The following is a 14856-nucleotide window of genomic DNA, read 5'->3' on the forward strand; positions in this document are numbered from 1 at the left end:
CAAATAAAGACCCGCGGGTCGCGGGTAACATATGTCTAGTTACTTCTAAATGTAACTTATATTAAAACTTGAACAATTACTTCTAATTTCTTTCTATAATAGTATCATTTTTGTGATTCTATTAAGATCTACATTTATCCCATAAAGACATTTAAATCTTTTTTCATGTGCACAAATAAATGTTTATTACATTTTGCTAAAGAGATTGGTTGTGCTTTATACTTTATATTTTTCATGTTTGGCTGTTTCGTCCTTAAAAAAGGTCAAAATAATTAGTAAAAGTTTAACTAAAGTTTCTTAGTTTAGTTTAACTAATTTTTTCAATTTGTGATTAACTAAAAGTTTAATTACTTTTTTTTTAGTTCAAACTTAGTTTTAGTTTAACTAAAAAAAGTTTAGTTTAGTTCCCATCACTACGCAAAACAGGTACAAATAGGTTAAAATATAAATAAGTAGCATATATTAGCCTATATCGATATCTGGATAATTTTGTTCACAAACTGTGATTTCTGCACATAATTTAAATAAAATAAAAGAGGGGGAGGCGAGATGCAATGCCCTAATCCCATACAATCGACCATCATACAAGAGGGGAACGACATAATATATAATTATCTAATAATAATAACAAGGCTTGTCTTCGAATCCGAAGATTAATAAGGAATGCAGTATTTGCCTATGCAGCCCCAGCTGTGACCTACATATTTTGCCACATCTAGGGCAAGCATAACCATTGTCCGCCGATGGTCAATTAAGATTTTCTTTTCGCTATCTGTGTCTGTCCTCGGCAGCGGATTTTTTTTGGTCTTTATTGTGTATCCCGCGGCCTTTGTGAGTGACCTCCAGCTGTCTCATTCTGAGGCGCATGCAATCAGGTGCTCTCTTCTATGTCAGCTAAGGTAAGTTGGCGCCTAAGCTGGTCTTTAAAGCGTTTCCGTGGGGCACTTCTGTTACGTCGACCACCTTTTAGCTCATCATATAAACCTTTGGCATACGTTCGTGCCCCATACGGGATACGTGCCCTGCCGAGCGTAACTGTCGGACCATAAGAAGTCCCTCAATACTGTCCATGCTGGCGTTCGCAGGACATCGCTGCTTGTAGTGTGGTCTTGCCACCGCATGTCCATAATGGAGTGCAAGCATCTTTGGTGAAAGCGCTCAAGGCCAGATTAGACACAAAGCTGACCTGTCTGATCACTTACCAATAGAAAATGCCGTGAAGCAGGGCTGTGTACTTGCAGGTGTACTGTGTACTTGCCCTACTCTATTCGCTATCTTTTCTATGGCGTAATGCCTGGTCAAATGAGGCAGCGATTGCACGAAAGCTTCTACAACAGGTTTTGTTCGGACGGCAATTTGTTCAATCTTCGAAATCTACTATCTCATACAAAAACAAAAGAGATGGTCATAACGGAGCTTCTCTATGCCGATGATTGCGCCCTGCTAGCTCACAATGAACACATTATCTTTAAAACGCAGTCAACGACTTTTCATACGCTGCCGTCTCTTTCGGTTTACCTATAAAACTCGAGAAAACAGAAGTCATGTTCCAGAAGTCATCCAATAAAACCTCCTTAGCCCAAAAGATCACCGTAAACGGACAGCCCCTTAACGTGGTAGACCACTTCACTTATCGAGGAAATATAGTATCAAATGACGCCACGCTTTCAAGGGAAGTTGATAAACTTCTAGCCAGGGCCAGTAGTAAATCGTTCTGCTTGCCTACAAAAATCAATGTCTACCAAGTGGTGGTTCTCTCGACCCTTCTATGTGGATCTGAGACATGGGTATTATACAGATACAATTAGCTACAATATCAATAATTAGCAAACATTATTAAGATATCATAAGTAAAATATTTTATACACAAATTATTAAAAAAAAACATCACCCATGCGAAGGTTTAGGATTGGGGCGGTAGATGCCATCCCACAGAATCGGACAACATAAGTGAAGGGGGGCTTGAAAATTAGTATATATATATATATATATTATGATAAGTAAATATACTATTAAGATAAGTAAATAATTGTATACACAAATTAAGCAATTTCTCTATAGAATTTCTCTATAGATTTTCGTCCATTCATCCAAGGGGTTTTGGTGGGAAAACGGTATTGCAATCGCAGCCCTCTACTCTACAACATACCAGAGAGGGGGCATTAAAATATTGAAATTGGGTAAAATGTACATATTAAGCATATATTATTATTATTATATTATGAAAATAAGTAAATAAATTTGCACAGAAATTTTGTAATTTCTCTATAAATACGCACATACCGCCCACCCCCTGGATCTGCTAGTGAGCTGTGAACAGTATTACAGTCTGGAGACTGGACAACGACAATCAAATAAACTACTTTCTGACGTAACATACGATGACTTAACTCTTCACTGTATAATAGGGTGTGTATTTGCATAAAATATAAGACAAGATGAATCCGATTTCCATGAACATGATACATAAATATAATCTACACTGGTCTTGAAATACACAATGATCACTTACACTTTAATTTATTGTTATAACTCTGGTGTTGGTGCGGATAGAGGTAGCCGGGGGGGGGGGGGGGGGGTTGTACCCCTCCCCCTAAAATAAAATCCCCTCCCCCGGCAGGAAGTGTATATGGAATTTAGTGACTGATTCTTTGTTTTGATTTTTTTATTTTAGGTGAGATTTTAATATTTTACCATCACTAGCCCCAGCGCAGCCAATGGGGGTTCTTCTATAAAAAAAAAACGACAACCCTCAAATTCCAAGAGCATAGCTAAGGGGGATTTAATTTTAAAAACCCCTTCGAAATTTTTTTACGATAAAACCTCTCTTCAATATAAGACAAAAGCATACATCAGTCACCAGATTCTATGAGCGTAGCCAAGAGGGATTTTGTGTTTAAAACCCCCCTCCAGCGGGGTTTGAAGTTAAAAAACCATCTCTTCAATATAAAAAAAGCAAATTCCACACTCAAAATTCTATGAGCGTAGCCAAGGGTGTTTTGAGTTTAAACCCCCATCCAGCGGGGTTTGAAGCTAAAAATAACCTCTTCTATATAATAAGGCTTGTCTTCGAGTCCGAAGATAAATGAGGAATGCAGTATTTCCCGTAGATATGCAGGCCCAGCTGTGACCTACATATTTTGCCACATCCATTGTCCGCCGGTGGTCGATTAAGATTTTCTTTTTGCCGTCTGCGTCTGTCCTCTGAAGCGGATTTTCTTTTGGTCTCAAATGTGTATACCGCGGCCTTTGTGAGTGACCTCCAGCTTTCTCGATCTTATGCCCCTTGCAACCAAGTATTCTCTTCTCTGTCAGATAAGGCGAATTGACGCCTAAGTTGGTCTTGCGTTTCCGTGGGGCACTTCTGTTACGTCGACCACCTTTTAGCTCACCATATAAACTGCTTTTGGCATACGTTCGTGCCCCATACGTGATACGTGCGTAACTGTCGGTATTTGTATTTTGGGATTTTGGCACATCGGCACACTTTACGCCATGTCGTGCCCGTAATTCCTCAAGGCTAACTCTCCATTCATATCACAAGTTCACAGTTAAGATAGTAAAGATAGTAAAAATTTAATAATTTAATAAAAATCTGTTGTAAATATTATATGTTCACAATATCTCTGCCCTATCACAAATCAAACCTTCGCAGATGCGTGCAAAGATCTTTCTTGCTACTGACAGAAGTGTAATGTCTTGATAGTTGAAGTAGACTTGTCAGCCTTTTATATAGGGATATGATTACGGAACCTCGAAGTGCAGTTGGGACCATGCACTTCTCCCAGAATAGAGCAAACAAGTCTGTTAGCTTCTCGGTTAGGGCGACACCACCCATTTTAAATATTTCAGTCCATCAGAACCAGGTGATTTGTGTTTTTTGAGTCTATGAATTGCTGTTTTAATTTCCTCAAATGTAGGTGGGTTGTCGAGCTCCTCTCTCATAATTTTTCTGAGGAACATTTGCCAGCGATTCCTCCGATACGTGCCTCTTGTCACCAAATAGCAGGCTGTAGTGTTCTGTCCAGCGATTTAGTTTACCCTCGGCAGTTCCAGCTACTACCTCACCGTGGTTGCCGAGTGAACACCCCCCGGGGTGGTCAAAAGGAACTGGTTTTTGATTACGATTTTAAAGGCCAATGGACCAATGTGAAAATAGCCACACAACTCCGCTCCCAACGTGTGGAGGGAGCATGGCGAGCCTAGTGGCCACTGCATCTGACTCACAAGGTTAGGTATGGAGGCGAAAAGCTGGAGGTCGATGCGCTAGAAGTAAAAGCGTGTCATAAACGTTGAGAGGTCTCGAGGCCAGTGTTTCCGGAAACACCGCATTGCACAAAACCACCGCGCCGACGGCATTGGTTACGAACGTTGTAAGAAACTTTTAAAATTTCCTCTTACGCTAAGATGAGCAGGCAGTGCCGGCAACGGTTCAGCAACCTTGGACACCAGTCAAGGGTATTAAGCTATTGTCTAACCAATGGGACAGGCATACTTGTCTAACGTGCAACCAATACGCCCCACCTGGGGCAACCTCTCTCTCATTTTCATGTTCAGTTCTGTATTCGAAAAAGCGGGTACGGGCAGGACCGAGTTAATAGGCCCTGACCACATAACGGCAAAGTGTATACCATTGGAAAACCTATCTTTTAAAGGGGGAACGGTTCCCTCTTCATGGTGTGTCAGGTGGCCAGCGCCCCCCCCCCCGGGCACAACGCCCGGGTTCAGTCCATCGCCCCAGAGTGCCTCGACGGCCTTTAGCACATTCGGGGGAGTTGTGCCCCCCACTAAATCCCGAAAGGTGACCGTACAAAGAGGCAAGGCAAAAGGGGGTAGTGGTGCACCCCCGACCGGTTACGACCGTAGGAAACAACTTCGGATAATCATCCTTAAACTGAATCGGGAGATCTCGCTGAAACGGGTCGAGGTCCATACAATTGTAGAGCTATACGAGGCAGATGTCCTTATGTGCCAGGAAACTCAACGCTCGGACGAGAGACCACCCCTTCTTTATGGCTTTACGGCTTACCGTGTTCCTGCTCACGGTGCCAGGTACTCGTAACGTTTGTGAGGAATTCGTTAACGGCCCGTGTTGTGGAATCCAGCTCCCCTGTGGGACCCTGACAGACGGATTCGCTGATAGTAAAGGTGTTCAAATGTTGTCAGCGATTCACATGCGTAAACCTCTACAACCCACCCAAGTCTGAGTTGCAATTCAAATTGCGTGAGTCCTACGGCAAAAGGATGATCGTTGCAAGTGATTTTAACGCTAAGTCACCCACCTGGGGGTGTCAGGAGACAAACGTCAGAGGGCAGCGACTGCTCGAGATATGCGACGAAACAAATCTGGTTGTTTTGCAGGGTAGAGACTGCCCCCCCCCGACCTTTTTGCACACTCACAATGGGGGCGTGTCGCGACCAGACTTGTCACTAGTGTCAGCTGATTTAAAGTTGCAATCTAGAGTGGACGTACTCGAAGATGTTGGTAGTGACCACCTGCCGTCTTGGTTACTATCGAACTCGCAAAGCTCGACACGAAGAACCAAAATGGGTGTACAATCGTGCCAATTGGGGCCTGTTTAAGAGTGCATCGGATGCCTCTATGAAAGGGTTTGGAAGTCCAAGCTGAATGCATTAACCGGGCTTACCGACTCTTCGTGAAGGCCATTCTGAGCACCGCTTGTAGGGCGATTCCGTGGTCCTATGGTGGGCAAAAGTTTAGGCCCTTTTGGTCTTCCGTTTTGGCACGCCTAATCCGAATGAGGAGGGCTGCACGCAGGCGGCACAGTCGTCTACAAAACGATTATACCAGAGGTGCTTACAATAAGCTGTCGGTTGAGGTACAGGAAGCCATAGCGGAGGGTACGAGACTAAAGTGGGCCAAGACCTGCGCCAACTTTGATCTTGCGGATGGACGGAAGGCATGGAAACTCCTTAATAACTTGGCTAGGGCGAAAGAACCAAAAGCAGCTGCGCTCCTACTAACGGCTCAAGGCATGGTGGTCACAGACCGTAAATGGTCGAACGCTCTGAACCGTGCCTTTGCGGCCATTTCTAAGTCAGCGAAACGGAGCGACGTTTCGGAAGCCCTTAATGACATCAAAAAGGCCAAAGCTAAATGCATCATGGTCTATGGCGAAGATGAGACGAGCACATTCACTAACGCTTTTACCCATGGAGAGCTAGCCTTTGCACTTCGGAAGTGCAAGTTACAGAAAGCACCGGGACCAGATGGTCTTAGCAACTAGATGCTTAAGAATTTTGGCCCCCATCGGCAGACGGAAATTGTTGGAATTAATCAATCGAACATGGACTCACGGGGATTTCCCTAAGGCTTGGCGGGAGGCAACGATCGTACCCCTTCTCAAGAAGGGAAATGTCCCAGACCGGGCGGAAACTATCGACCCATCTCGTTGACGTCCAACGTTGGGAAGACGGCGGAACGCATGGTTAACAAAAGGCTCGTACGGTTCCTAGAAACGAAAGAAATGAGCAGGGCGGGTTCAGGTAGCACCGAAATGCGATCTACCACGTGACGCTATTCATGCAAAAAATGGCGGACTGCTTCCAGTAGGGCAACACGAATCGACCTGGTCAGTCGACACTAGCAGTTTTCATCGATCTCAAACAAGCCTATGAAAGAGCTTGGAGGCCCGGTTTGTTGCTAAAGCTCATGAACCTAGGTGTGGGTTCTCATATGCTTAGGTGGATCCAAAATTTCCTCATGGAGCGAACGGTGCTGCACGAGTTGGTAAGCACGTGTCGAGGAAAATTCCAATGGAGCAGGGCTGCCGCAAGAGTCGGCACTCAGTTGTTCACTCTTTCTTGCGTTCATCAACGACTTACCGGCCCTATTACAATGCCAGAAGCTTCTGTTTGCAGACGACATCATGTTGTGGGAGTCAGGGAGAGATCGCCAGCAGCTCATTGGCACTCTCCAGCAAGCATTGACAACGGTATCCTCGATCAGAAATTGACCTTGTGCGACCATATCCAGCATGTACGCGAAACAGCCTCCGAGAGGTTGAACATCGTAAAAAACCTAGCTGGAACGAAATGGTGAGTAAAGGTGGGTGTGCTGAGATCTCTGTACTTGGGTGCAGTTACGGTGGCTGTCACGGAGCTCTCCTGACAAAAGACCTTCGAGCTAGGCCTAATTAATCAGGGACCAAAACAACATATGCCAGCATGGAAAAAGCGCCTTGAAGACAATATTAATCAGCTGAGGAGCCAAATGGATACAATTGGACAATATCTTGGAAACAACAAGTCCGCGAACATTCTTAACAAAATGAAGTGCATATTAAGAACAACTGGAATCAAACTGACGGACTGTGACAGCCACACAAAACTCTTATCTTTGAAAGGTACGCTGAGACAGAAAGTTAATCTAAAGGGAGCTAGGTTAGAGCGCTACAACGAAACCACTAAAAGGAAAGAGCACAATGCTTTATTTCAACACAAAAGAAAACAGTTCTTTCGTAAACTAGCTGATAAAGATGCTGACAAAATTCAAAACATTGATAGCACTAAACACGGCGCGCTCATCGACTATTGGGCAGCGCTTTGGTCTGACTCTCTACATTACAACGTACATACTGACTGGATCGACGAAATCGAAACTACGAACAACCTAATACCAGAAATGCCTGATGAGGATTTCACAGCCGAGGAAGTCTCAGCAGCTATATCAAAAACTCACAACTGGACTGCTCCCGGCCCGGACAATATACACAACTTTTAGTTGAAAAAACTTACAGCCATACATGTACCACTAACATCAAATTTTAACGTGTTAATATCAGAACCGTCTTGAATGCTGTTAGAACTCACTGAAGGAAGAACATCTCTCCTCCTCAAAAAAAAAAGGGATCCGAATCAACCATCAAACTATCGCCCTATCATTTATCTGTCAGTTGTGTATTAATTATTAACTTCACTATTAAAAAGTAAAATGTATAAATTTTGCTCTGCCCATAAGCTATTAGCAGAGGAACAACAAGGTTGCATTGAAGAGTCCATGGGATGTAAATTAGAGCTTACTATAGATGGTATAATATTGTACCAAGCTAATAGAAGAAAAAGAAACTTACACATGTGCTACATCGACTAAAAAAAAGCAATCGATTCAGTTCCGCATGATTGGCTGTTGAAAACCCTGGAAATTCATAGAATCTACAGAAGAATAAAGCAACTACTGAAAGGAAGAACATCTCTCCTCCTCAAAAAAAAAGGGATCCGAATCAACCATCAAACTATCGCCCTATACTTGTCTGTCAGTGGTGTATAAACTATTAAGTTCACTTTTAAAAAGTAAAATGTATCAATTTTGTTCTGCCCATAAACTACTAGCAGAGGAACAACAAGGTTGCATTGAAGAGTCGATGGGCTGTAAAGTACAGCTAACTATAGATATTGTATTGCATCAAGCTAATAGAAGAAAGAGAAATTTACACATGTGTTACATCGACTACAAAAAAGCTTTCGATACAGTTCCGCATGATTGGCTATTAAAAACCCTGGATATTCATAGAATCAACCCAAGAATAAAACAATTATTGAAAGTCTGTATGAATAACTGGAAGATAAATCTGCACCTTAATCGTGATAAACTAGGTTCTGTGCACATAAGAAGAGGTATATACCAGGGTGACTCACTATCTCCACTCTGGTTCTGCCTAGCGATTAATCCTCTATCTACATTACTCCAAGACTCTACAAACGGTTTCAGGGTTGACACTAAATGTACAAAATGTGTGTCCCACTTATTATACATGGATGATCTAAAGCTACATGCAGAAACCGAGCAAATGTTACACACCTTAATCAAAACGGTAAAATGCTTTAGTGACGATATTTGTATGTCTTTTGGCCCGGATAAGTGTGGCATCATAAGCATTTAAAAGGGCAAGGCAACGAACACCAACATTGAATTTGAAGGCATCGAGGAATTGAACTCTGCCTCTCTTTATAAATATCTTGGAATAAACCAGAATGCCAAGATAAACCATAAGAAATTAAAAGAGGACTTTCTTGGTAAATATAAGCAAAGAGTTAATAAAATCCTCAACACCAAACTGTCTGGCAGTAATCTCATCACTGTAATAAACAGCTGGGCCGTCCCAGTGCTCCTTTACACGTTCGGTGTGATCAAATGGACTGACACCGCCCTACATGACATTGACAGACTCACTAGAAAATTACTAACCAAGTTTCGATGCCTACACCCCAAGTCCTCCACCATAAGGTTATACCTGCCCAGGAAGGATGGGGGTCGTGGATTGCAGAACTTCAAATTGTGTAAGATGCAAGTTTTAAAAATACGATCAAAACTGCTAGCCTCCAGCAACAAATTAGTTTCCTTCCTACGGAAATACGACTCCGATGCAACCCCTCTGAACCTACACAATGCTGATGTCAATGTCGTTTTGGACGACGTAGGGCATGAGATTCGCCAATGGGAAGAAAAAACACTCCACGGAAAATTTCGGGCTTCATTACATGGGGACAACATCGACAAGGCTGCTTCCTTAACATGGCTCAAAGCAGGTCATCTCTACCCTGAAACAGAAGGCTTTGTTACAGCAATACAGGACAGAGTAATCAGGACAAAAAATTACGAGAAGCATATCCTGAAACTCAATGTTGTCGACAAATGCCGAAAATGTGGAAATGTGGGCGAGTCGATTGAACACATTATGGCAGGATGTCCAGCCCTATCAGAATCAGCCTACCTAGGTCGCCATAACCAAGTTGCAAAGTTAATACACCAACACCTGGCTTTGACGTACAAATTGATCGTTAAGGACACTCCCCCTTATTATAAATACTCTCCGCAAGAGGTTCTCGAGTCTACTGAACATCAGCTGTACTGGGATAGACCTATTCTGACCGACAAAACGGTAGATTTCAATCGCCCGGATCTGCTATTCATCGATAAAAAAGAAAAAACCGCTATCATTATCGATATCGCCGTACCACTGTCTCATAATTTAAGAAAAACTGAGATAGAAAAACAAAGAAAATATGGGAACCTGGGCTTGGAGATTAAGCGTCTATGGAAATTGTCCAAAATAACAATATACCCCATTGTTATATCAACCGAGGGGATAATAAAAACTGACCTCACAGACACCTTCAAGGCCCTTAACATTCCTAGGAACATCTTCGTTGCCTGTCAGAGGGCGGTACTGCTGCAGACCTGCCACATCGCCAGAAAATTCCTCAGTGGAAACTGTTAAAGGGACTACGATGAATTTTGTTTCTCTTTAGCGAAACTCGACCCTGGCAGCGCCAGAGAATGACTACTCGTTCATTTCTAACATAATAATAATGTGTTGAAAATGTAAAAAGATAGATGGAATGGTATTAAAATGATTAACAACGTTAATGTTATCATGACACAATAACAGGGATGAATGTAACATCCAATACTATAGTAAAAAAATGTTTTACTGCAGTTATTTCATAGTTGACTGCCATTAGTGATGAAAAATCAGGTCTTTACTTTTAAGTACAATACTTATATCATTAAAATCTCAGTATAATGAACCTATACATTTTCTAAAACAATTGTCGCCACGCATCGAGGTTGCATTGCACTGTTATTTTGCCTAAAGTATATTCTTCCGGTTTGTTTTATTATTTCCGTATATTGAACTTTGAGTGAGCTAATGTTTAAAACAACAAAAAAAATGAAAAAAAAGCTAATTGGTATTATAATACACACACACTCAAATACCAAACGACAGCCTTACCGGGTAATACTACTTTAATACATAATTGAATGCCTATTTTATTTTATCAACTATATAAATGAATTAAATGAATACTTACTTTGGTAAAAATCAACCTTCACTTTTTCCTTCAACAGAGGAAGATGCTGCATTAAAATAATTGTATTAGTGTGTATATAAATAAATAAATATATATATATATATATATATATATATATATATATATATATATATATATATATATATATATATATATATATATATATATATATATTTTGCATATCACTGAAATAGTTACTGATATAGTGTATTAGAAACGAAACAATTAAACAAAATAATAATGTTATAAGTAAATCGAATACATGAGTATAAAAATATTATGAATGGAGCTAAAACTTACAAATGAATGAACATCAGAATGAAATTCTATCAAAGACAAATGAATAAGAAGAATGGAGAAAGAAGGTTGACAGATCTTGTGTGGTGTCCCAGCGGTCCAAAGGATAGGTGCAAGTGAAAGTGAAATGTAAAAAATAATAATTTTTCTGACAAAAATCTAAAACCATTTGCATAAATGTGTTAGACATTTCACTGTCATTCTGCTCCCCTACTAAAGAGCCTCCGTGTTTCTATTAATAGTGATTAGTTTTAAAAGTGGTGTATTTTTATGAAAAAACTGCTTGCATAAGTGATTTAAAAAATTAGATTTTTCGATTTCAGAAAAGAAAAAAGTAGCCGTTGCATCAGAATTTTGAATGGTCTAAAATATTGTGATGTCGGATTTTCACTATCTTTTCTAGTTTACCAGATCTAAACGGGAAGGACGGACGGACAGACATTCCACACAAAATTAATAGAGTTTTTTCCCCTTTCGGGGGTCACTAAAAATAGTCACTAAATTCCGACCTACCCCCCCCCACCTGAAGGGGGATTTCATTTCGGGGGGGGTGGTTGAACCCTAACCCCCCACTTTGCTACGCCCATGATCCATGAAATAGTAATACTTTCATAGAGTTGGGTTTTTGAGGGTCTTAATGTTGTTTTGGGGCTACTTTACATACGTTACTGTGTTACTGTTCCAGTTAGTACTTAAAGAACTTCTATTGCCAAGTTGGATCAAGATTGGTCAATCGGTTTTGATTTCTATGCGGGACATACACATGTCTTACTTTCTGCTGTATATTATACTAGACATATATTACCCGCGGACCGAGGGTCTTTATTTGCGTATCACGGTCGATATAGTCACTGAGAGTGTTTTGTGAACGAAATAATAATTTTATAAGTAAAGCGAATGCGGAATGCGTGAATGTAAAAATAGTATGAATGGAACTTTAAAAATAGCTAATCGACTTAAATGCATTTTTTCAAATAAAAACATTTGCTTATGGGCCTACATATATGTTACGTGCGCATGTTAGTGTAAATGTGAAATGGTGCGAATGCGTGTTGAAAGAAGAGGAGAACCAAAATGGAGAAATAGAAACGAAATGGTGTTCTAGTGCTCATGGAAATTAAATGAGTTCTAAACGATGACGTTGTTGTTTTAGTGTACTGTTCAAAGAGTCTCATCTTAGAAAGGAACGTAACAAGTGGCGCCCAACGTAAAGGTAAAACCTACATATTCCTTTATACACAGTGAATCTCCTGTCAACAGACAGTAGAGATATTAAAGTCTAGATCTAGAGACAGGATAGTATCAATTCGATTAGTAGTAATAGAAAATGGCGGACAAGGCTGAGGTAGCAGCGTTGAAAGAAGAAGGGAGGTTATTGGAGCTTGAAGGAGCAGAACTAAGAAAATACGTACAAGAAAGGTTGGTGGAGAGGGAGAAATCAGAGATTAGTAATGGAAAGAGAAAAAGAAAAGGAGAGATTAGCAATGGAAAGAGAAAAAGAAAAGGAGAGATTAGCAATGGAAAGAGAAAAAGAAAAGGAGAGATTAGACATGGAGGACAAAAGAGAAAAAAAAAGGAAAGACTAGACATGGAGGACAAAAGAGAAAGAGAAAAAGAAAATGAAAGATTAGACAAGGAGGACAAAAGAGAAAGAGAAAAGTTAGCTATGAAGGAAAAGAAAGAAAATGAAAAGTTAGCTATGAAGGAAAAGAAAGAAAATGAAAAGTTAGCTATGAAGGAAAAGAAAGAAAATGAAAAGTTAGCTATGAAGGAAAAGAAAGAAAATGAAAAGTTAGCTATGAAGGAAAAGAAAGAAAATGAAAAGTTAGCTATGAAGGAAAAGAAAGAAAATGAAAAGTTAGCTATGAAGGAAAAGAAAGAAAATGAAAAGTTAGCTATGAAGGAAAAGAAAGAAAATGAAAAGTTAGCTATGAAGGAAAAGAAAGAAAATGAAAAGTTAGCTATGAAGGAAAAGAAAGAACATGAAAAGTTAGCTATGAAGGAAAAGAAAGAAAATGAAAAGTTAGCTATGAAGGAAAAGAAAGAACATGAAAAGTTAGCTATGAAGGAAAAGAAAGAAAATGAAAAGTTAGCTATGAAGGAAAAGAAAGAAAATGAAAAGTTAGCTATGAAGGAAAAGAAAGAACATGAAAAGTTAGCTATGAAGGAAAAGAAAGAACATGAAAAGTTAGCTATGAAGGAAAAGAAAGAAAATGAAAAGTTAGCTATGAAGGAAAAGAAAGAAAATGAAAAGTTAGCTATGAAGGAAAAGAAAGAAAATGAAAAGATTGCCATTGAAAGGGAAAAGAAAAACGAATTAGTTGCCATTGAAAGAGAAAGATTGGCGTTTGAAAAAGAGACGGCGGAGAAAAAGTTGAAAACAGACCAAGGAAAAGAGGGTGATAAAAGATAGAGTGACACTACAGGGAATAAACTGGCGAAATATAAAGGTTTGATATTCAACGAAGATAAAATGGACATTGACATTTTTCTGAAAAGGTTTGAAATAGAAATGAGAGAACTGGAATACCCTGAAGACAAATGGACATTCTTATTGACTAGATCAGTGATGCCCAAAGTACGGCCCGCGGGCCAGAACCGGCCCGCGTCGTGGTTGCATCCGGCCCGCCGAAAAGTCGGCACATAAAGTAATAAATTCTCTCCCCTTCAAAAAAAAGTTTAAAATATATCTTTACCTTTGTTAGGGCCCTCACTTGTTTCTCTGATGGATTGGTACCATGACCTTTAACGAGTATGAGTTTGTGCAATGGAACTCTGAATGTAGAATCTACCCGGATAAGTGAATGGATCTTTTTTGTGGAACATGATAATAAGCCAACATAGTTTGTTTTGTAAAGAAAGTCTGGATGTTTAAAAAAACAACATATACAGTGGCATTATAAAACAAATATGAAGGCCTTCTTGGTTTGAGCCTTCTTGGTTTGAGCTGCGTATAAAAGATTGGTTAAACTACGCCTAGAGATTTGACCAAAAAGAGACAAGAAAATAGTTGGTGGTAAAAGTAGCTACAATGCTGCTCTCATTTAAAGTAGAAATGAAGCAACATTTTTTAGACGCGTAAAAATGATAGACTTTAACTATCCCATTAATTAATGTAAGAACTAGATCCAATAGTTTCAAATGGTTTCAAGTGAATTTTGATTTCATATTTTACCATTATGTTGATGTGGCCCGCAACACGCGTGTCGAAAGTTAAAATGGCCCGCAGGTCAAATTAGGTTGAGCATCACTGGACTAGATCATTTACAGCGGAGGTGCCGTCAAAAATATGTATGAACCAGTGTAACTATAGTATTGTGAAAGAACAACTACTTCGAACTTTCGGGAAAACAGAAGCTTTCTATCGCCAACAGTCTGTCAATTGTGAATTAGAACCAGAGGATGATAGCAGACATTCCTGGACAGAATGAGCAGCCATTTCGATAACTGGATAGAAACTGCTGAGGTAGAAAAAAAACTTTGACAGTCTTAAGACATTTCTCATGCTGGACAAAGTGATTTACGAGTGTCAGGAGGAATTAAAAATATTTCTGTTGGAGAGGAAACCGAAATCCATAGAAGACATAGTAAGACTGATAAGGGCTTATAAAGTGGCACATCCCGAGAAGAAATTATCTAGAGGCAGTGATACAGAAGAAATAGTTGCCTGTAACAGAACATGTGAGACACAGAATAACTCTCACAGAACAAGGGAGACACAGG

General features: G+C 40.1%; 1 protein-coding gene across 6 annotated transcripts in view; it reads right to left on the reverse strand.

Moving 5' to 3' along the window:
• The window catches only part of LOC106069841 (lysophospholipase D GDPD1-like), a 256943-nt gene that overhangs the window by 122115 nt on the left and 119972 nt on the right, over positions 1–14856 (reverse strand). For all 6 annotated transcript variants that reach the window (XM_056006398.1, XM_056006396.1, XM_056006399.1 and 3 more), the window contains one exon: positions 10837–10882. In XM_056006398.1, the coding sequence (XP_055862373.1) occupies positions 10837–10882 (46 nt within the window). The remainder of the gene's footprint in view (positions 1–10836; positions 10883–14856) is intronic.

This window comes from Biomphalaria glabrata, chromosome 12 (genome assembly GCF_947242115.1).
Source record: "Biomphalaria glabrata chromosome 12, xgBioGlab47.1, whole genome shotgun sequence".
Lineage (NCBI taxonomy): Eukaryota > Metazoa > Mollusca > Gastropoda > Planorbidae > Biomphalaria > Biomphalaria glabrata.